The 24,209-nt window shown below is 41.1% G+C and overlaps 1 protein-coding gene and 1 long non-coding RNA gene across 2 annotated transcripts in view; one reads left to right on the forward strand and one right to left on the reverse strand.

Moving 5' to 3' along the window:
- The window catches only part of ACVR2A (activin A receptor type 2A), a 113,932-nt gene that overhangs the window by 85,499 nt on the left and 4,224 nt on the right, over positions 1-24,209 (forward strand). The window contains exons 7-10 of the mRNA XM_077829593.1: positions 6,985-7,130; positions 17,786-17,900; positions 19,191-19,329; positions 22,530-22,660. Coding sequence (XP_077685719.1) covers positions 6,985-7,130; positions 17,786-17,900; positions 19,191-19,329; positions 22,530-22,660 — 531 coding nt within the window. The remainder of the gene's footprint in view (positions 1-6,984; positions 7,131-17,785; positions 17,901-19,190; positions 19,330-22,529; positions 22,661-24,209) is intronic.
- LOC144271932 (uncharacterized) lies at positions 515-23,572 on the reverse strand. The gene is made up of 3 exons (XR_013347457.1): positions 23,493-23,572; positions 1,639-1,747; positions 515-926 (listed from the first exon to the last, which is right to left on the reverse strand). It is a non-coding gene; the product is annotated as an uncharacterized LOC144271932 (long non-coding RNA).

The raw sequence follows: 24,209 nt of genomic DNA on the forward strand, positions 1-24,209 counted from the left end.
CCTTTCCCCCACAGAGCATGATGCCCTAGGGACTCTCCCGGTGGTTCAGTCATCATCATCATCATCCCTGGACAAGGCGGTGACAGGGGCCTTGAGTGCTAGCCTGCCAGAGGACTTTAAAGAGCACCAGTTCCTGCTTCGACGGGTGGCCAAGAACTTGGGCCTGGAGATAAAGGAGATGGCCTGTGTTCAGTGTGCTCTGGGCTTCTACCCCTGCTGATGTTACACTACCAGTGGATGATGGAGTCTTAAAAATAGCCAAAGCTCTCTGGCAAACCCCATCATCCATCCCTCCCACCTCCAAGAGGGCTGAGAGAAAATACTTCATCCCAGCCAAGGGGTTTGAGTACTTGTATAGCCACCCGCCTCCATGCTTGCTGGTCATCTCTGCGACCAATGAAAAGGACAAACAGGGACACACCAGTAAGACCCCCCAAAATGAACAGGCAAAGAGGCTGGAAGATTTATTCAGCAGCCAGCCTTCAGTTCCGGGTGGCAAACCACCAGGCTCTGTTGGGCAGATACAGCTTCAACTTATGGGACTCCCTCTGTAAGTTCAAGGAGTCCTTGCCCAGGACTTGGTCCAGGAGTTTGGTGTCCTGGTGGAGGAGGCCACTGCAGCAGTGAGGTGCTCCCTCCAAATGGCATGGGATGTGGCCGACTTGGCGGTGAGGGTGGTTGCATGGGCGGTAGTCATGAGGCGCAGCTCCTGGCGTCAGACCACTGGCCTGTTTCAGGAAATGCAGGACTCAATTCAAGATCTCCTGTTTGATGGGAATGATCTCTTTGTGGGGCAGACTGATGCAAGGCTGCATAGCCTAAAGGACACTTTGGGCCACCCTTTGCTCACTGGGTCTGCGTATGCCGCAATTGGCGAGGAAACGGTTCTGGCCGCCACCGCCAAGGCCTTGGCAGCCTCGACAGGTCTGCAAGGACAAGGGATAGAGACATGAGCTTTAGTCATCGCTGCCCTTCCTCCTCCCAGTCACCCATGCAACCCAGTCCGGCAAACCATCCCGGGGGCCATAAGCACTCATTTTGAAGGTGCGCTCAAGAGCGATGCTCCAGTCAACTCTCCGGATCCACCTCATTGTTTCCTCAGCTGTCTTCGTCCCTACTGTTCTGCCTAGTCACGGGTCACCTTGGACCGCTGGGTGCTAGAGATAGTATCTTGGGGCTGCATCCTGCAATTCTCCTCCCGCCCCCCCCACCTCCCGCCCCGATCACCCCTTTCCCATCCCTCTTCGGGGACTCTTCTCATGGACAATTTCTTGTTCAGGAGGTAGAGAACCTCCTGCACCTGGGGGCAGTGGAGGAGGTCCCTTGGGACATGAAAGGAAAAGGGTTCTAATCCCACTACTTTCTAATCCCAAAAGCAAAAGGGGGCCTCAAACCCATTCTGGACCTGCGATATCTCAAGTCTCTCAAGAAGTTTGACGTTTCACTTGGTCTCCCTGGATCCAGGAGACTGGTACGTCCCCCTCGACTTGAAGGACACTTATTTCCATATTCCACAGTCACAGACGTTTCCTCCGTTTCATAGTGGGTGGACACCATTTTCAATTCACGGTGCTGCCCTTTGGCCTCTCGTTGGCCCCAATGGTATTCACAAAATGTATGGTGTCAGTGGCCCCTTACCTGAGATGCAGGTCTTCCCATATCTTGATGATTGGCTCAGCAAGGCCAGGTCTCTGGAACAAGTGCAGAGAATCCTTGATCTGTGCATTCCACTTGCTGCGTCCTGGGCCTGTTGATAAACGAGAAAAAAATCCACCTTAAGGCTGGTCCAACTAATGTAGTTCATTGGGGTGGTTCTCCACTCCATACAAGCTCGAGCCTTCCTTCTGGAGGTACGTTTTCAGGCCACGTTGGACCTGATCTCCCATGTGAAGAATCATCCACTCACCACTGCTCACACCTGCCTGCAATTTTTAGGCCACATGGCTGGGACCAGGAATGTGTTAGCAGATCACCTGAGCAGGACCTTCTCGTCTCGATGGTTGCTTCATCCAGAGGCAGTCAGTATGATCCCCCAAAGGAGGGGGACCCCTCCCCCCGGTGGACTGGTTTGCGTCCCATCAGAACAGGAAATGCCGTGTGTTCTGTTTGATCTCGGGGATGGACAGAGGTTCCCTGTCAGACGCCTTTCTGCTCCCATGGTCAGGTCTGATGTATGCCTTCCCACCAGTGCCATTGATCTTCACGCGGACTCTGTGGATCAAACAGGACTGGGCAAAGATTATCGTAATAGCTCTTGCATGGCCTCGACAGCACTGGTTCAGCATGCTGCTGGATCTCTTTGCAGCCTCCCCACTGCAGCTACCTCTCTGGCCAGACCTGCTGTCCCAGAACCACGGCAGTCTTCTTCACCCAAACCTGGCAGCGTTGCACTTGACAGCATGGCTACTGTATGGCTGAATATGGAAGAACTGGAATGCTCGGCCCGGGTTCAACAGGTCTTTTTGGATAGCAGAAAACCCTCTACCAGAGCAGCTTACCTGCCCAAGTGGAAAAGGTTCATGGTGCTGGACCTCACAACGATGTATCCGGGCTGAGCGGGCCTTGCTGCAGGTGATCCTGGATTATCTTCTGCACCTCAGACTCTAAGGATTGTCCCTGTCATCGATCAGGGTCTGCCTAGCTGCTCTTTGGGCGTTCCACCCTCTGTTCCAAGGTAGGTCGGTCTTCGCTCAGACACGACAGCCCTGTTTTTGAAAGGTCTGGAGCGTCTCTACCCTCACGTCCAGGATTCTGTCCCTCCCTGGGACTTGAATCTCATGCTGTTGCAGCTCATGGGGCCTCCCTTCGAGCTTCTGGCTTCCTGCTCTCCTCTCCTGGAACGTTTCATTCCTGGTTGCCAAAACATCTGCCCTCAGGGTGTCTGAGATCAGGTCATTGACTTCAGAACTGCCCTATAAAGTATTCTACAAGGTTAAGGTTCAGCTGTGCCTGCACCCAGCTTTCCCGCCCACGGTAGCTTCCCAGTTTCATACCGACCATGACATATACTTACCTATCTTCTTCCCGAAGCCTCATAAATCATAAGAGGAACGCAGGTTGAATCATAGAATCATAGAATATCAGGGTTGGAAGGGACCTCAGGAGGTCATCTAGTCCAACCCCCTGCTCAAAGCAGGACCAATCCCCAACTAAACCATCCCAGCCAGGGCTTTGTCAAGCCTGACCTTAAAAATATCTAAGGAAGGTAGTGGAATCTCCTTCCTAGGTAATGCATTCCAGTGTTTCACCACCCTCCATTACTCCTCGTTCTGTCGTCTGCTACCACTGAACAGTCTAGATCCATCCTCTTTGGAACCCCCTTTCGGGTAGTTGAAAGCAGTTATCAAATCCCCCCCTCATTCTTTTCTTCCGCAGACTAAACAATCCCAGTTCCCTCAGCCTCTCCTCATATGTCTTGTGTTCCAGTCCCCTAATCATTTTTGTTGCCCTCCGCTGGACTCTTTCCAATTTTTCCACATCCTTCTTGTAGTGTGGGGCCCAAAATTGGACACAGTACTCCAGATGAGGCCTCACCAATGTCAAATAGAGGGGAACGATCACGTCCCTCGATCTGCTGGCAATGCCCCTACATATACATCCCAAAATGCCATTGGCCTTCTTGGCAACAAGGGCACACTGTTGACTCATATCCAGCTTCTCGTCCACTGTAACCCCTAGGTCCTTTTCTGCAGAACTGCTGCCGAGTCATTCGGTCCCTAGTCTGTAGTAGTGCATGAGATTTTTCCGTCCTAAGTGCTTTTTCCACATCCTCCGTCACTAGGTTGCCTCCCTCATTCAGTAAGGGGCCCACACTTTCCTTGATTTTCTTCTTGATGCTAACACACCTGAAGAAACCCTTCTTGTTACTCTTAACATCTCTTGCTAGCTGCAACTCCAGGTGCGCTTTGGCCTTCCTGATTTCACTCCTACATCCCCAAGCAATATTTTTATACTCTTCCCTGGTCATCTGTCCAATCTTCCACTTCTTGTAAGCTTCTTTTTTGTGTTCAAGATCAGCAAGGATTTCACTGTTAAGCCAAGCTGGTCGCTTGCCATATTTACTATTCTTTCTACACATTGGGATGGTTTGTCCTTGTAACCTCAATAAGGATTCCTTAAAATACAGCCAGCTGTCCTGGACTCCTTTCCCCCTCATGTTATTCTCCCAGGGGATCCTGCCCATCAGCTCCCTGAGGGAGTCAGTCTGTTTTTCTGAAGTCCAGGGTCCGTATTCTGCTGCTTTCCTTTCCTCCTTGTGTCAGGATCCTGAACTCGACCATCTCCTGGTCACTGCCTCCCAGGTTCCCATCCACTTTAGCTTCCCCTACAAATTCTTCCCGGTTTGTGAGCAGCAGGTCAAGAAGAGCTCTGCCCCTAGTTGGTTCCTCCAGCACTTGCACCAGGTAATTGTCTCCTACACTTTCCAAAAACTTCCTGGATTGTCTGTGCACCGCCGTATTGCTCTCCCAGCAGATATCAGGGTGATTGAAGTCTCCCATGAGAACCAGGGCCTGCGATCTAGTAACTTCCGTGAGTTGCCGGAAAGAAAGCCTCGTCCACCTCATCCCCCTGGTCCGGTGGTCTATAGCAGACTCCCACCACGACATCACCCTTGTTGCTCACGCTTCTAAACTTAATCCAGAGACTCTCAGGTTTTTCTGCAGTTTCATACCGGAGCTCTGAGCAGTCATACTGCTCCCTTACATACAGTGCAACTCCCCCACCTTTTCTGCCCTGCCTGTCCTTCCTGAACAGTTTATATCCATCCATGACAGTACTCCAATCATGTGAGTTATCCCACCAAGTCTCTGTTATTCCAATCACATCATAATTCCTTGACTGTGCCAGGACTTCCAGTTCTCCCTGCTTGTTTTCCCAGGCTTCTTGCATTTGTGTATTGGCACTTGAGATAACTCGCTGATCGTCCCTCTTTCTCAGTATGAGGCAGGAGCCCTGCCCTCTCACGCGCTCCTGCTCGTGCGTCCTCCCGGTATCCCACTTCCCCACTTACCTCAGGGCTTTGCTCTCCTTCACCCGGTGAACCTAGGTTGCATGCCCTGGATGTCAGGAAGGCTTTGGCCTTCTACATCGATAGGACAAAGCCATTTCGCAAGTCAGTGTAGCTGTTCATTGTAGTGGCAGACGGAATGAAAGGTTGCCTAGTGCCTGATGAGAAAATTTCATCCTGGAGCACGGCCTGTATCCACCACTGCTATGAGCTTGCAGAAGTGTTTCCGCCGGCAATCCTGATGGCACACTCTACTAGCACACAAGCATGATCAGCGGCCTTCCTGGCACAATCTAAGAGCAGCTGCCTGGTCATCTGTCCATACGTTCACATCTCATTATGCACTTACTCGGCAAGCTTGAGATGACGCTGGCTTTGGCAGAGCAGTACTACAGGCCACACGACCATGAACTCCGAGCTCACCTCTGAATACTGCTTGAGTCACCAAAATGAAATTGACATGAGCAAGCACTCAAAGAAAAAAAAAAATTACCTACCTTTTGTAACTGTTGTTCTTCAAGATGTATTGCTCATGTCTATTCAATTATCTGCCCTCCTGCCCCTCTATTGGAGTTGTTGGCAAGAAGGAACTGAGAGGGCATAGAGTTGACGGCGCCTAACATACTGACGCATAAGCACAGCACTCAGGAGAGTGTCCTAGCCAATCCTACGGATACTGCTAAGGCAAAAATCTCTGATGACCGTACTCATGAGTGTGCGCACACCTAGAATGGAATGGACATGAGTAACACATCTCAAAGAACAACAGTTATGAAAGTTAGGTAACCGTTTTTTCCCTTGAGCAGTCAATCCAATTTTTGCCTTTTGTATGGGCTTTACTCATAGCAATAAGTGAGAGACAGACACTTCTCTGGTTTTTAAAAAGTGATATTTAAAACCCAAAATGTTGGCATAGAGGATTCAAGCGTAGTAGTGTAGTATCTGAAAATATTTTTTTACTCATTGTTTATAATTGACTCTATTTGTAGTCCATAATATGAGAAAAGGTAAAGAAACAATCTCTTGCCTAGATCCCCCTCACTCTAAAAAAGGCTCTGAATATCAATGTAATGCTTGTGAGAAAGTACATACATGATTCAACATGATGCTTGGGGGTGGATCCACAAAACTCTTGTCTTTGTGCCCAGAAACTCGAATCACCCTGTTTTGAATGCAAAGAAATTCCAGCATTTTCTTCCTTGACTGTTCTTTTACAGAGTAGTTTCTTAATATCTATCATAAATTGTCTATCTTCATCTCTAGTCTTTTTTAGTTTAAAAAAATGTGAGTCAAATGTGCAAATGTTTAATCTTCTAATAAATGAGGGTCAGACATTTTCACATCTCTTTAATTTTATTAAATAGTTTGGTTATTGTGTGAACTATAGATATATCCTGTCAGTATTTATTGTGTTAAGAGATGACCAATTAGATTGGAAATTATACCTTTTTTTCTAAATACCAACAGATTATACAGTAGAACTTCAGAGTTACAAACACCTAGGGAATGAGGTTGTTCATAACTCTGAAATGTTCACAACTCTGAACAAAACATGGTTATTTCAAAAGTTTTTTCAACTGAACATTGACTTAATACAACTTTGATACTGCTTTTAACTATCTTAATTTAAAAGAAAAAAGCACAGAAACAGTTTTCTTACCTTGTCAATTTTTTTTAGAACTTTCCCTTAATTTTTAGTAGTTTAACACAGTAGTGTATGTATTTGTGTTGGGGTGGTTTTTTTAGATTGTTTTATTTGTTTTTTGTTTTGGTCCCTGCTATTGCCTGATTGCATATTTTCAGTTCCAAATGAGGTATGTAGTTGACTGGTCTGAGGTTCTACTATATGGTTTATGAAATGGATATGATTCTTTGTATCTGTGTTCTAGGTACACTTTATCATTAAGAAAATCTCTCCTTAAGGGGAAATAATACTGAGATTTACCTTCTTAATTGTTTTTCCCTCCGCTGTACAGGGTTCATTATCTGACTTTCTCAAGGCAAATGTGGTTTCTTGGAATGAGCTGTGTCATATTGCTGAAACTATGGCTAGAGGTTTGGCTTACCTTCATGAGGATATACCAGGTCTGAAAGATGGACATAAACCTGCTATATCCCATAGGTATACTATATTTCAGATATTGCCTATTATCTTGTGTATTAAGCTTTATCTTAATCTTGTGTAAAGATATAAGAACAATATGGCTATGAAATACTTTATAGTAGCTAAAATAAACATTTAAAATCAGATTAATAAGTAAAACAGCATTGCAACTTTGCACTTTCAAGAAAAATCTGTTCTAGATAACTTTTTTTTAAAAAATATTTTTATAATTTTGAACTGCAGCTATTTAAACTACAGGTTAATGTGTCTGATATAAAGCATTCTGTGGTTATAAAATGTAAAGTGAATTACTACTGAAAATGACACAACTAGTCCCAATGTGAGATATCCAGTAAGCTGCTTAAAAAGCAGATCTCCATATATTTCATCTATCTCTTCATGTCTAGATGACTACACTGTATCTACTCTATCTGAGAATAGATACTTAACTCAAGTATTTCAGTACACAGTCAAGTCTACTTTGCATTTATTATAGTACCTACTCAGTTCCTTATGCTTAAGGTTATGCATATTCCTGGAACTCAAAAGTAATTAGGCCTTGTTCTATACCACTGATGTCTAATGTGAGTTTTATCATGGACTTATGTGAGGATCAGAGCCTTAAACCACCACCTGAGTTCTGTATGGGTGGAGCCCTGAACTTATCTGGAGTCGAATTTGACTTCAGTGGGTCTGTTCACCTTCTTAAATACGTGCTTATGTGCTTAGTTGGGTTGGGAAGCAATTGGGAAACTCCTTGTAACTGTTAGAGGCATATTGACTCTACTCTCTATTCCTAGTTACTCCTCCTTCATACAGTTCTGAAAGCAAATGAAAGTGTTAATATTTTCAGTAGGTTTGCTTTATAATTATACCCAGACAAAAAAAAACGTAGTTAAGGTGAACATAAGAGTACAAAGCAGTAACTTAAAGATACTCGGATCCCTGAGCTTGAGGTTAGAATAGATTAAAGATATGACTTAAACCTAAAAATTTGAAAGTACAGAATTTCACAAAGTACCCCAAATTCCTTAACTATACTTCCTTTAGTGATATCAATTAACCTTGCATTTTTCCTCTTTATTGCCTGCTTTGTAATTTATTTCCTTTAATGCCTGCTTTGTAAGATGTATTTTGGGATCAGGAGCGTTTTTTTTTTTGTTTTTTTTTTAAACTTGAGTGCACAGTTCATTACTTAAATTTTGAACAGTCGCTATCCTTGTACAGTTTGTAGGTGGACTGCTGAAAATATGCATCACCATTGGTTTAATATCTCCCTTGTGTACACACTAGCTCCAAGTATGACCTGTAGATTGTCTGATATTATAGAAATGTGATCTAATTGGAACACTTTTTGTAGAAAGTAATGAGCACATCAAAGGATCAGGTCCCTATTTAGCAGTTGGAATGACTGCCCATATTATCCTATTTTATTAATCAGGAATTTGGAAAGTAGGCTTTTTGTGGAGTATGACAGTAACAGTTGGTGTCCTGGTCCATGACTAGGGATCTTAGGAACTACAGTAATAGAGATAATAAGGCTAAAGTTGGTACAACCACTTAATTTTATTTATATCAGTGGGACTACTCAAAGTGTGTGAAGTTAAGCATGTGCGTAAGGCTTTGCAGCATCTGGGCCCGATGTACTATGTACATATTGACATGAGTAATGTCTTAAACCAGGGTTTCCCAAACTCTTGAAAGTGATACCCTGGTTCAGGAAATAAAACCAGTAAAACCAATACCATCTCACTGCATGATGGTATGAAAGGGCTACACACTTTAATTTTTACATTTTCTGCTCTGCCATCCGCTTTGGGAAACATTGATATAGGTCTTCATCATGTATTTCCCCCTCCTTTCTCAAATGCTTTCAGCAGTGAAATAGTTGTATGTCGCTATTTAAAATATTTACGGGGCACCTGAATTAGCATCAACTTAAATGGGCAGTTCACACAACAGAGCTATTGTTTCAGACATTCTGGCCGATCGATGATTCTATCTGTGTTACAGATTACTTCACACTTTGAAGATTTTCCTTGCAACCTAAGATTGAATTTAAAATAAATAAATAAATAAAACCCACCACTCTGGAGAGCAAATGAGATATTAGTGTTCTCCTCAACTAGTCTTTTCCTAGTTGGCATGCTCCACGCTTTGGGGAAACATTTTGTCTTAAGAAGTTTCTTTTGGGTAAATAAGAATTTTCAAAATTGATATATGTATTTAATATATAAAGATGCTATTTATTATCTTTATTTTGATATATTTTAATTTAATAAAAGTACTGAATCAGTTCAGTATATAAGCAGGACACATTTGTGCTGCTTTTGTGGGCCAATTAATATATGTCAAACTCGTACATTCTAATCTTTAGTGGTCCTATAAGGTTGTAGTATGTGGAGTTCTCTCTTTTGTTTGTCAGACTTAATTAGTGAGTTAAAGGAGAATGGAAAAATGATGATGATTGGTGATCCCTTGATTCCAGGATGATCTCTACCGTGGATTTACATATGGGCCCTGAGATGACTCAGGAGTTCAATTCTGGAACTGCAAATCCACCCGCAGTAGGTACAGACATTTTGTGGCAGGCCAGCAGCCTGCTGGGAGAAAGTTCTTTCTTTTTCCTTCCTCCTCTCTCTCCTTTCAGCTTTGAGACTAAGGCGCTTCTCCTTGAAGCAGGCCACTGTCTGATGGAGGATATGGTGCCATTGGGGTTGGTTGGTGGCTTGCTCTTCCCAGCTTGTGATGTCTACATCATTTTTCTTAAGATACACTTTGTGTGTCTTTGTAGCATTTCTTCTGACCATGGGTGAACTGAGAGTAGAGGACTTGTTTTGGAGGCGAGAGTCTGGCATCCGTACACAATGTTCAGCCCAGCGAAGTTGGTGCATGAGGATCATTGCTTCAATGCTGGTGACATTGGTTTCAGCGAGGATGCAGGCGTTAGTGCAGCAATCTTGCCACTTGATGTGAAGGATCTTCTGGAGGCATCGTTGGTTATACCTCTCCAAACTCTTGAGGTGCTGTCGATAGGTCACCCAGGTTTCTCATCTATAGAGGAGTGTAAGAATTGTCTTATAGACCTGGATCTTGGTGTCCTGCTGTAGGTCACGGTGCTTGAAAACGTGTCCGAGCAATTTCCCAAAGGAAGCACTTGAGGACTGGATCCTGTGCTGGAGCTCAGTGTTGATTTTTTGCATTTTGAGAAAGTTGGCTACCGAGGTAGTGGAAGTGCTCAACTGTCTCCAAAGTTTGACCCTCCAATGTTGATTTGTGGTGGGTCATGTGCAAGGCCTGAAGCAAGTTGATAGAACACTTCAGTCTTCTCAGTATTGATTGAGAGTCCTAGGGTTCGGTAAGCTTGTACAAGAAAATCCAGTATGGACTGAAGGTCATTCTCAGTGTGCGTGAGGATGACAGTCATCAGCATACTGAAGATCAGTAATGGACGCCCTGAAGACTTTAGACTTTGAGCGGAGATGTTTTTAAGGCCCGGCTTGACAAAGCCTTGGCTGGGATGATTTAGTTGGTGTTGGTCCTCCTTTGAGCAGGGAATTGGACTAGATGAGTTCCTGACGTCTCTTCCAACCCTAATGTTCTATGATTCTATGTCGAAGATTAAAGAGCCGCCAATCCATTCTATATTGAATGTCAACTCCACTGGGGAGGTGATCTTTAACGAGGACCAAAATGACTGCTAAATAAATGGAAAACAGGGTTGGGGCAACAATGCATCTTTGCTTAACCCCAGTTTTGATTACGAAAGGTTCTATCTCAGGGCCATTACAGAGAACCGTGGCAGTCATCTGATCATGGAGAAGCCTTGGGACCTTAATGAAGTTTGGAGGGCAGCCGGATATGGCAAGCACCTTCCACAGAGCTTCGTGATTGACAGAGTCAAAGGCCTATGTCAAATCAATGAAAGCCAAGTACAGGTCCTGATTTTTGCTCCTGAGATTTTTCCTGGATTTGGCTTGCAACGTCGGTTGTCCTGTGGGATGGTCTTAAACCACACTGAGATTCCGGCAATATTTCCTCAGTAAGGGGAAGTAATCAGTTTAAGAGGATATGGGCAAGGATTTTCCCTGCTGTAGATAGCAAGGCAATGCCTCGATAGTTTCCACACTCCAACTTATCTCCTTTCTTAAAGATTGTAACAATGTTAGCATTTCTTGAGTCTTCTGGAATCTTCTCATTATATCAGATATGAAGAAAGTGTTTGGAGCTTTCCTACCACTTCACCTCCAAATTTGTAGACTTCAGCTGGTATGCCATCTGGCCCTGTTGCCTTGTTGTTCTTAGTTTGTATAATGGCTCATGTTACTACTTCGGGGTGGGAGATTCTCTTTCATGTTTTTGAGATATGATTTGATATTGGCATTGGAGACGGTTGACTCACGGTTCAGGAGTAACTCAAAATGCTCCTTCCATCTGACTTTGATGGCTTCGCTGTCCTTAAAATACGTTGACCATCTTGGGTTCGGAGTGGTGTGGGTCCATGGGAGCATGGGCCATAAATGGCCCTTATTGCCTGAAAGAAACTCCTCATGTGGGAATGTGATGACAATTACAAATAACCTTCTCCTTTCAGTCTGTCTATTTTCCTGTTATCTTCAGTGGATGTACTGCTTTGAAGTTGATTTTCTTTTATTAAAAAGTTTTAGCCTTTTTAAGACGCCAAAAGCAACCTAGATGCCTGCAAGGACATGCTGAAACAATAGCCTGTGGACTGCAGAAGCCTTTTCAAAAGCAGGGGGGTTTGTTTGCCTCAAGCAAGTACCCTAACAATTATTATCCTCGCATCCTGAGTGCTATTTTTTTTTAAACTTTTCCAAAAGGAATGTACGATTTTAAACAGGTCCCATTTTGAAGAAATAAAGTAAGTTCCAGGACTGTCATGGCAGCATTGAAAAAGAGAAAGGTAAAGAAAAGGAGGCTGAATTTTGAGGAGGGAAGAAATCTGCATTATAGTTTCCTGCAAATCAAATTCTCCTAGAAAAGCAGTAGAAGGATACTTGAAAAGGGCAAAGGGGGATGTTTTAGTACCTACATGCACAACATACATTTATGTTCAGTGTGCCCAATTTTTTTAACGCTAATAGCGTTATAATTGAGATTTTAATTACAGAAGAAAAATCTCCTTTTTCTGCTCCCACATCCACACAGAAATCACCACTTCTAGACTGAGAGCAAGCATGAGAATTTTCAGCTTTAAAGGTTGTTTTTGCTCCTAGTTTTCAGAAAAATCATTAGCCTGGAAAAGGTCTGATAATAGAAGTATCTCTTCCGAACCAGATGATAAGCTGATTTACATGATATGTTCTGGTGATCATGGTTGGTGGTGGTGTTATATTTTCTATTTTGCATATTTAAATAACTCAGGACACTATTCAGCTACTCAGCATGGTGTAATCCGTATCTGTAGCTATAGTGTAAAATGTTGTTTTAAATAACCTAAATGCATGTTTACACAAGCCCAAACGTACGTTTACCCTTCAAACAAAATAGGCAGTACCTCTCATAAGTTTGATGAGTAGTGCTGGGAGCTGCAGGGAGTCTGTGCTGCTGAGTGAATAAGCAGCAATTTCCTCTATATGGCAATATTGTTCTGTAATCTTGGAGAATCTGCAGATTTGTAACAAGTGGCAGATGGAGTGAACCACTCTGAAGGTGGTCATATCATCTAAGTTGAACTGAGGCCTGATTTGATGTGGAATCATTCCTCCTTGGTAGGAGTTTGTGAAGCTTAAATAGAACTTTTAAGTTAAAGGTGCTGATTGTTTTGGAGAGGAGCTCACCTCTCCCCTCTGTAGGGAGTTGCAGTATCACTGTATTGATCGCTTAGTGGTGAATGAGCTGGAAGGAGCTCTTCCTTCAACTCTTTTGGGATTAGCAGAATGGCCCTAAAGACTGTGAGCTCTATTCCATGCTTCCCCCAAATGTGGGAGATTTAAAAGCATGTAGACATCCCCTTGGAGATGGTCTGCTCTCCTTCTTCCCCCTTCTCCCCCGATTTGTCCTGTGTATCCTCATCTATTGTAGTCTAAATTAACTGAATTCTTCTATGAGAAGCAAACTCCTCTACTCGCCATCTGGGGTTTGGCTCACATGAGTTCTGATTTTCTTGATACTTTGAATTCTGAGGGAAGGAAAACCCTGGAAGTATCTTATCGACTAAGGATCTTATAGATAAGGATCTTGCAAATTTAGGATTTGTGAATAGCAGGAGCAATATCTGTGAACCTGTATCATCAGACTTGGTGAATTATGACCATCTTTCTTTTAATTATTCACAGATCCCATTGGTTTTCTTTGTTGAAACTTCTTATGGAGGCATTAGCGAGTATTAAGAGCTCTTTGAATGAAAAATTCTGTTGGGTGGATTATGAGAGGATTGGTCTAACCGGCAAGCTAGATGCCCCTCACTGCTAATTCAGATCTGGACAATGAAGAACCTAAAGTTATAGATGATTTCTCTCATACTGATGATAGGAATATACAGAGCTTTATTAGTGAGGTAAGGCTAAATTAAGAGAAATTGACACCTCTTATCATCATCGTCTTGCCTTACCATACAGAAATCCTGTTTCTTGATTTAAATACTTCCGAGAATAATTCCCTATCGCTTAGAAATCCTCCAAATACGTCAGTATCGGAAAATGCCAAAAATGTGGCCCTCTGATACTCTACATAATTGGGCCCTGTGTTGATAGTAGTTTTGGTAGTTTTTTTCAGGGGGATTATATTCAGGCAGACAGCCCCTTACAGATATTGATTTAAATCCATTATAAATTGACAAGGTTCATTTGGTATTTACTATCTAACTTGATTAAGGCACCTTTATTTTTGAAATGCGCACGAGGTGGGAGATGGGTTTTTTTTTTTATTGGCACATAGGTTCTAGAATTTGGAATTTGAGGAAACAGCTAAAGCTCTGAGGTGTCTTCATCTCTAGAGTAGAAAACACTCTTGCGAGATCCTTGCTCTATAGGACATTCTCAAAAATATATGGTATAATTCTTCGGATCTACTGAAAGAATCTGTTTTTTATTTATCTTATGAGAATATATCTCAGGATTTTACATCTACTTTCTAGAACTGTTTGTGCTATTTATTTAACTGGGTTGCCTAAGTTTGACCTTTCAGTCTTTTCTAGACCCACAAGCTTTACAATTCACCATCCCCAAAATAGTGTTATTTTTTATGGGAGCCTTGAGATAGACTTCCTTTACGTTCAAAATCTCCCACATAGATTAGTTTTTAGAATACAGTGGTATTTGGAGATTAATCAAATTCTTGTAGTCAGGCTGTTGGGTGTGTTTCTTATGTCTGACTAGATTGTCCAGTTTCTTTCCCTGCACCCAGGAAGAGCTTTTGCCAGAACAATTTACATATTTTATCCTGAATTTGTGTGGTTATAAAAATAAGATGAATGATATGGATCTTTTTTTTTTTTAATTTTTGGAAACTTTTGAATTGATTTATTTTAACAAGAAACATGGTTATTGAGTCTGAAATCATAATCTTTCTTGGGTTTGAATCCTTCAAGGAGGAAATTGATTGTCAATAAGGGGTCATATAGCTGGAGTACTTGCAACTTAGTTTCCTTATGCCTGAAATCCCAGGTTTTACCTTTGGAATCAAATTGTCAGGGCATTCAGGCTGTATTTTAATTTTTTCCTGATCTCCAAATTTTAGTATTAAATATTATTTTCCTCTCATTCTCCTCGTCTTATTGGAGTGATTGTGGGAGTGCCTGGATGAGCAAATTGATATAGCTTATCTAATTTTGGGAGGTTTTAATGCTCGAATAGGTCCTCCAACAAACTCCGTATCAGGCGAAGAAAACCCTGAGGAGATTTTTGAACTTCCCTCTCAACTCTAGAGATCAGGTAGTCATTGCTGGTCAAAAATTAAGGCTTTGTTACACAAGTTTAATCTGATAGCTGTAAATGGAAAAAGTGTGGCAGATAGAGGTGGACAGTTTGCCTATATTTCATCAAATGGTGCTAGTAGTATTGATTATATAATTATCCCTATAATTAATTGGTCCTCCTTTAGGGATTTTTGTAAATTTTCTTGCCCAGATAGTGACTGCCAACCTCTCTATAATTATGAATGATATGCCCTTTTTGGAGAGAGTTTTTATTTCCGATGGATGATGATGCTTTAATTGTCCCTTTGGAACAATGTGGCTGTAAAAGACTAAAATGGATTCCAGCCATTGATGACAAATTATCGAGGAGATTGGAGGACTGATGTTAGATTTTTCAGAGACATAATTATTAAGTCTGAGAATTCCTCTCAGATTTGTGAATCATATGAATTCTGGTCAAGTCCTTACAGCCACTTTTCTCTAAACAAGTAGACTTTGGTTTTAATTATCCCAGAAATGCTTTCAAAGTTAAGCACGCTTTGGTTTGATGTGGACTGCATGAAGGAAAAGTCTGCTGTTGCACATATAGTTAATAAGATCCCTCTCCTAATTTACTTCAGAATTTAGTAGCTGCCAGAAGAAGATATCAAGGTTTATTATGTAATAAAAACCAAGAATATCTGAGATCCTTATGGAACAATTTTGAAGCAGCAACAGCAGCTAAAAATTATTCCATGTTTTGGAACATGGTGGCCTCAAGCCTTGGTAGATATACTCCAGATGAGAAACCCCATATTAATGATGAAGCCTGGATAGCGCATTCCAACCATTTTTTTTAACGCTTATTCTTCTGTAGTTGGTGCAATGAGAAATCCCCTCTTTGATTTATAGACTCATAAGCATAAGGGACCACCGTAATCACCTGGTCTGATCATCTGCACATCACAGGCCATAGAACCTCACCCATCCACTCCTGTACTAGGCTCCTAACCTCAGACTGAGTTACTAGAGTCCTCGATATCATGATTTGAAGGGTTCAAGTTATGGAGAATCCACCATTTACTCTAGTCCATGTTCCGGAGGAAGGCCAAAAACACCAAAACAAAAAAACAAAAACCCAAGGTCTTTACCAATCTGACCTCAAGGGGGAAAATTCCTTTCCAACTTCAAATAAGCCCTCAGAGTGTGGGCAAAACCTATCAGCCAGACACCTGGAAGAGAATTGACTGTAGTGACTCAGGGCCCTACCTGTCTAGTGTTCAGTCTTTGGCTGCTGGAGATATTTGCTAGTTGCAGATGGGCCGTGTACCATTGTAGGCAACCTCTTCATACCATCCCCTCCATAAACTTATCACTCTGTCCTTTGGTAAAGGACAATTAAATCCAGTCATTTATTGTAGCCCAACAATGGAAAAAAGTCGAGGGGAAGACTTTTTGCCTGCTGAAGTTATTCAGGAGAATCTTAATTGGTAATTTCCAGTCTTTGGCTAAATTATTTACTGTCATTAATCATCTTGGATGGATTCCATCTGGGTGGAAGTCTCATAGTTCCTATCTTTTAAAAAAGGACAAATAATCCTATTCCCTAAAGAATCCTCTTCATTCACCCTATTAGTCTGTGAGATGTGGCAAAGAAACTTACTCCAGATTCTTACTATCTCAGTTGAAATGGGCTTCAGAGGCTAATTTACTATACAAAGAGCAGTCCAGCTTTAAGGCTGACAGATCCACAATTGATTATTATGTTCGTACATGATTTATAAATATACTGTGGTTAAGGAAACTAAATTATATGCTGCTTTCATAGAGTTAAAGATCGTATTTGAGTCTGTTAACTGAGACAAACTTTGGGTGAAATTAAGAAAGATAGGTACCAATCTAAGACTGTTATATATTTTGGAGGCTGTACACCAGAGCAATATGGCTGGGGTAAGAACTAAAGTATTGGAGTATGCCAGGGATGCCATCTAGCTAGCACCTTTTCTTTTAAATTTAAGTATTAATGATATGGTGGATGTTTTAAGAAAGAGCATTTCTCTCCACCCACACATTATGGGTAGATTTATCCTGGTGTTATGTGCCTGTTACATGAGTTTGTGACAGAAGGCCTGTGCCGATTATCTTGTTTTTGTAATTCTTAAGACCTAGTTCTCAGTAAGATGAAGGTCATGATTTTTTGGGAAGAATCCTCTGAAAATTGAGTGGAAGATAGACTGCCACCTTGTAGAACAAGTATTTGCTTTTACTTATTTGGGCTATTGATCCCCATATCATAAAAACTTAAATCAAAAGGCTCTTATCTCTGCTCAAGGGGTTCTCTCCTTTATCCGTTTATGTGGCAGGAAGGGGCTGAATTTGAAGCACAATGTAGTATTTAAAAGTCAAGAAAGTGACCAGTAAGTACATTCTGTCCTGTTTATGCTGATACTTCCACATCAGATTTTCTTATTTTACAAATAAGATTTTCTTAAACCAGAAAGACAATAAATTCATAGTTAAAGAATGTGCTGTACTCAGTTTTTTAATTTATCACTGTTTTAAAAATATTTAAACAGCATGATTTGAAGGATGGACAGCCACACTTAGCATTCTGTCTCTTAGCTTTTGTTGTCATCCCTTTAATGTTGTTTAAATATACTTTTAGACCATAATTATGTTTTCAAATTATTGTGCATCGGCAAGATCCTTTGTTTTGTTGCATTAACACTTTTATTGTTAGACCTTTTAGATGTATTATTTGGGTAATTTTTTCTTTCTCTTCTCTCCTTCCCCCTCCTCCCCCCTTAATTTGAAGGGACATCAAAAGCAAGAATGTGCTGTTGAAAAACAACCTTACAGCTTGTATTGCTGATTTTGGTCTAGCTTTAAAGTTTGAGGCTGGAAAGTCTGCAGGTGACACACATGGACAGGTAAATTGATCTATATAAAAATGAAATAATATAATCATTGTTAGTAATTTTAAGTTTGTAGCTTGGAAGGTATTTATTTACAAGGCGGTCACACACTTGGTTGCATCTGTAGGCTGAGCTTATTGCACAAATGAGGAGCTCTTTGCATCCCTCCAACCCCCCCAACTCCTCCCCCAACTTTGTGTGCCACTCACCCAACCCAATACCCTGCAACTCCCCCAATCTCCTTCCACCCAGGTGTATGTGTCCTCCATTCCAGGGTCCCCCATTCTTTCTGCCACACCAGAGGCTTTATCTGTCTCCCATACTTGCACTCCATGTCAAGATCCCTCATTCTCCTCCCTGTGCTGGGGGGCTGAGCACTTGCTACTGGAAGGCATTAATGGGTGCCGTCAACCATAGACAATTAGAGGTCCTTGAAGCTGTGTTTTTTCTCAACAGATGGCAGAGGCTTCATGTGTGTGCCCCTTTTTGGTTTTCTGGTTTTCCCCTTAAATTAGTAGGTTTCCAGCCATTGCTGCATAGAATGTTAACTGAAAATTCTGAAATGGATAAGATATGGTGTTCAAAAGCTATTATGTTACAGGCACAGAAATGCTCTCATGTTCTGTTTAAGGCCTTCACAATCTCAGCCAATTAAAACTCAGGACAAAAACCCTGTGGAAAGGGCTTAAAATTGTGAATGGTGCCTTGTCTTGACCCTTCGTACTAAAATGAGTTTTAACCAGAAGAAATATAGCTTTCTTTTTAGATCTAATTTAGTAATTCACTTGATGTGATGTTTCAATTTCATAATTGATCATGGCCAACTAATACAATTCTATCTGAAGATCTTCCTTTCTTCAGAGTCATCTGCCTTCCTACCTGCTGCCTTGGAGAATTTACTTAGAGGATTCTGTGTGTGACACCTTTGATATTAATTGCAGAGGAAGTGACGGTCTTTAGCAACCAGGGGGAAAATAAGATACAAGAGAGGATAGGGAAAGACCAGGTCTGCTGAAGGAAAATTAATGTAGAACTTATTTATTAACTTATTTGCAGACTTTTATGCATTCTGGAAATCCACTTTGGGAGCCCAATCGATCCAGGTGTTGAGCATCCTTAACCTCTCTAAGGGAGTTGAGGGCATGCAGCACCTTGCTAGATTGTGTCCAAAGTAAAGGCAGTGATGACAACTGATTTTTTTAATGGGGGGGAGGGGGAATTGTATAGTAAGATCAATCTGTCTTTTTGCGCATTGTGAAATAAACGATTTAGTGCAAACGCTTTATGCTTGAATGTCTTTAAAAGGTTGGTACACGAAGGTATATGGCTCCCGAGGTACTAGAAGGTGCGATAAACTTCCAAAGGGATGCATTTCTGAGAATAGATATGTATGCCATGGGATTAGTCCTGTGGGAACTGGCATCCCGATGTACTGCGTCAGATGGTAAGCAAAGTGTTTAATTTATAAAAATACATAGTTGATACCGCAGTACTTTAAAGCTTTGAATCAGCTGTGGGGGGCGGGGAGGGGGAGTCAGGGACGGGGAGTCATGTGTATGTCTGTCTGTCTTTTCTTTTAAGCTCTGAATTTCCCAGGCTAAAAATGGTTGATTTTGTAGGATACATGCAACATCACTGTAATATGTATTACCCTACATTACTGATATGTATCTCAGTCTTAATAAATCCGTTTTAACATATCTTTTGTCTGAATTTCTTCTTTTTTAAAGCATACATGAATCCTAAACAAGAATTTCAAAGAGAATCTCCCATGTGATATTTCTAATAGATCACATTACTCTCCGGCTATTTTATGCCCCTTTGTAGCCAGATCATGCTGGCCAGTTAAACTGGGGTTTACAACTACTTTATATTGCCAGACCAGCACAAAGCAGCTGCTGAACACCCCAGTTTTCCCCTCACTCCTATTCCTTACCTTTCCTTGTGCACACACGTTCCCCCTCCCTCTTGTCTTCCACAGTCCACTGTGCACAAATTCTAACTTTATTTCCCTCCTGCACCCTTCTGTTCCTCTGCACACACTTTGTGCTGGCTCTTGCCCCTATACCATTTTGTCCTCTGAATAGATAAGGGGCAACAAGTAGTTTTTGTAAAGAACATTTAATCCTAAATATTTTAACCTTTTGTTGTTTTTTCCATATTGGAAAGCTTGTCCCTCAGTGTACACTGGTGCATGAAATTTTCTTGAGAAACTTATGAAGAATTGCCCTCTCAAAATGGCCACTGCCTCTGTTTTATTCACAATAGGAATGAAGCCAAGCTCCTTGCAGGGAAGATGGTATTCCCTTGATGCTGTCAGAAGTCAGAGGGGAACACTGAGGAGCAGATGAATGGCAATAAGAGACAGCAGCTATTTTTCAAGAGGGCAGTTCTTCATGTAACTCCTTGAAAATTATCCTTCAGGTTAACCTGAAGCAGGAACTTTCAGTTATGAAGAGTAACACCAAAATGTCCATTTAAACTAATTTTTTTTTCAAATGTATTTCAGCAAATTTTAATTATATGGGAAGTTTGAAGAGTCAGTGTTGTTCCATTAAGATATTAGGGGAACAAAATAAAGGTCTGATAGGGTGCCAAATTTCTTAACCTATTTTTAAACTTAATTTAAATTCATAAACTAACCAATTTACTTGTGAATTCTCACAAGTCATTGTTTACTCAAAGATGTAACTTTGGAGAGGATATGGTGTAATTTTCATATTTAACAGAGGAATTCCTGCTCTTACATGTAAAATTTCTCAGCCTTAATTATGGAGTCATAATTGGTACTTCCTTAATTTAAGTTAGGAGGAATTTTGTCTATTCATCTAACCTCTATCTGTCCATCCTTCATATATTGTAAGAACTTTGAGCCAGGGTAACTTCTTTCTTATGAGCTGGGTGCTTTCCAGACAGATGTTTGTTAATTTAGTACCCAGTTCATAATAAATAATCTTTTCTAAAAAGTCATCAGAAGTGACTTCAGTACATACAAGGAACAAATCCTGCACCCTAGGATGGAGCATGCTTAGTCATTGCATTGCATGCACAGTCTGATCACATGTAAGAGTTGAGGGGCTGGAGTATTCTCAATACAGACAATGTTCAGAGAATTTACTAACCAGATTCTAAGTCTCGACTGAGCATGTGCAAATTGCATTTTTTTCCAAAGTCTGATTATTTGGATAAATAAGTTTTGTGGGTTTTTTGGCTTTTGTTTTTTCAAAAGATAAGCAGAAAGTATATTTCTGACAGCATAACTATCCTCCATGCCCCCCACCCCCCCTCAGGTCAGATACCAAGACCCTGTTCCAAAGGAAAATTTATTTTTCTCTAATCTTGTTCTCAGAAATGGCTAAACCATTTTTCTGAAATTTTCCTCAAAAAATTTAGCCAGAGACACACACTTGATATAGACAAATTCAGCCTGAATGATTTAAGTTTGCAAAGTTTTATAAGTAGAGTTGTTCAGGCAATTTTTTGACAAAATGCTTTGTCAAAGAGAGCAGATTTTTCCAAACCAAAATTTCTAAGAGGAAAAAGGGGTTTCAACAAAATTTTCACTTTGAAGCCATTTTGAAAAATAAGTTTCAAAATTCTTAATCTTTTGATATTTTCTAAAAAATTCCAGTTTTGGGGTTCAGTATAACTTTATTTCAAAATCTAAGCTAATCATTATTTTACAGGTTAATCAGAATGAAAGATTACACAATTATAATACCAAAACTTTTGGATGGACCCAGAGCAGGTGGTGGGTTTTGTTGGTGGGATTTTTTTTTGTTTTTTGGTTTTTGTTTTGGTTTGTGAAAATTCGTGATTATGATTTTGTCAATATTTGGAACAGGAAATTTTGTTGACATCCTGAAAATTGTCGTAGGACCAGAAAAACATTTTCTTCCTAGCTTTATAAGTAAATGGAAACAGGGTCTTAAAATGGGAAGTGTTGGTCAACCCTAACTGTAGGTATGACTACCTGTACTCTGTGTAATGCCAAGTTCATTTGTATACTGCAAACTTCTGCTGACATATCTGTTAGTTAGCTGTGTGAAAAGGTATGATCCCTAACCGACAGTTGTGCTGCCAGATGTCTTTAGGGTAGACATAGTAACACTGGTAAGAATACCCTTGTTTCATTGTGGGAGGGGAAAGGATAGACTAGAATAAGCTCCATATAAGCTGCGTGTACGCTACAAAAGCTTCGCTGGTATAGTGTACTTGCAAAATGCTCTTACTGTAGGCTCTGAGTTTTAGTGGTGGCCCTACAGAGGTTACATTACAACCTGTTTTTGCACCTTAAATTTTTATTCTGAGCTTTTTTGTCACTGTTTTTTTTTCCTGGATATCTTTTTACAATCTAGGTGCCCTTTGCCTTCAGCTTGAAGCGGATAAGTTGCTATTAATGTAACTTCATGAGTTGAATGGTAGAGTTTTTTTTAAGAACATGGCCACCCTCTTGATATGTAGTCTAGCATTCATTGCTTCTCAGGCTTCTCACATGACAGCATTGCTTGTTGCCACTTTGGCATCATATGAGTTTTTCATGGCAATAGTGAGTAAATGGCTGTACAGTATTTTGACATACTTATTAAATTTGTGATGTGGTAATTGTCTGAAAAGCAAAATTTATTTTTTTATTAAATATAGGACCAGTGGATGAGTACATGTTGCCATTTGAAGAGGAAATTGGCCAGCATCCATCCCTTGAAGACATGCAGGAAGTTGTAGTGCACAAAAAGAAGAGGCCTGTTTTAAGAGAGTGCTGGCAGAAACATGCTGTAAGTAGTAAAATAACCAAGTTCTGAAAGTGTTGTTGTGCTTTAACTGTGAAACTTGAATGAAAGGATATTTTGATTTAATTCTTATCTGTGGACATTTTTTCTTCTGATACAGTATTTTTATATAATTAGCTCGATTGAAAAATTAATAAACTGTATACCAATATGCTTTATAGTACTTTGTTTTACCAAAGGATTCCAAAGTACTTCATAAAAGTTTTAAACTTCCTTGGTGGGTGAAGTGACTCTTCAATTTTAGTCTTAAGCAGTTCTGTTATATTTTTTTCATATAAAGATTCTTATTTATACTCTTCACTCATTACTTAAATGATGCCACCTCCCCGGGGGTAATTTGGTAGTTGCCTTTAATATCACAGCAATAATCTCAGAAAGGTAAAGAGTGCTTGAAACTTCAGGGATAACTTAGGTAGGCAGAATGAATTGCCTGCATTTGGGTTTGGGCTAGATATTGAGTGATGCCACTACTTTTGGAAAAAGCAGCATGTCATTTTCAGAATTCTGACTATTTTTTTTGTCTCCTCTAAAAATCAGCACCTCTCACAGCATGCTTCTCCCTAATAGCAGGCTAGGGTATTAACTCCATGATGACTTGAAAAGTAAGCATGCATCCACTGTCTGACTGCTAACACCCTGGCTTGAACCCTTATTTTCCTTGGAGTTATTTCGTTCAAATTTTGAACAGGACCAGTAGTTCTTAGAGATCTCATGATATTTTAAGATGGCAAAGTTGCTATATATATTGAGGAAAATCAATCATTCTGTACTCAGGGCAGGGTTTAAGTGCTTTGATGTGAATAAGGCATGGACAAACCTCAGTTCTGGCATTTCCAAACTTCTGAGTTCTTGACTTTGCCATCCTTAACATTCTTTTAATGTAGCTTTCTTCATGTAATGTCCTGAAAAAACCAAATGTGATCATGCAGAACCATATTAACCTCAGCATAGTTCATCAGCAGAGTTAGGACCTTTAGATTCATAGCACAGATCTCCTGGCACCTTAGCTGAGAGTAACTTGTAGCCGGACTAGGTTGTTACCCTCTGTTCCAGCCGCTACAGGAGGATGAAACAAACACTTTTGTCAGTGGACGTCGCAGCGATTTGCTAGACAGCATGGAAATGTTGAGACTCTGGTATCCTGGGGTCTGTTTCAGATTCTGGAGAAGTTTAAGTGATTACAAGACTGTTCCACCCAGTCATCTTTCTACACTTGTGCCCTCCTTCTGGTCTGTCTCGTACCCTTCTCACCCCTCTGCATTCCATTTAGGTTGGTTATGTCTCCATGCTGCTCCAGCAAGCGCATTGAGAGCATGGGAGAAACAGTCTCTTTGCACTGTTTTGGTATCACAGCAGCTCCCAGGCTGCAGGAATTGGAGGAAAAGTCCTGCTTAGTCACTCTGTGAGGATGGTTCATGCGCTGTCCATTTGACATATAGGAGCTGTGAGGGGATGGAGCATAGTCAGTGCAGACAGTCTTTATTAGAGGCTTGCAATGAAATTCACCAAACTTCTACTGAACATGTGTGACCCG

Source organism: Eretmochelys imbricata, chromosome 11 (genome assembly GCF_965152235.1).
Source record: "Eretmochelys imbricata isolate rEreImb1 chromosome 11, rEreImb1.hap1, whole genome shotgun sequence".
Classification (NCBI taxonomy): Eukaryota; Metazoa; Chordata; order Testudines; family Cheloniidae; genus Eretmochelys; species Eretmochelys imbricata.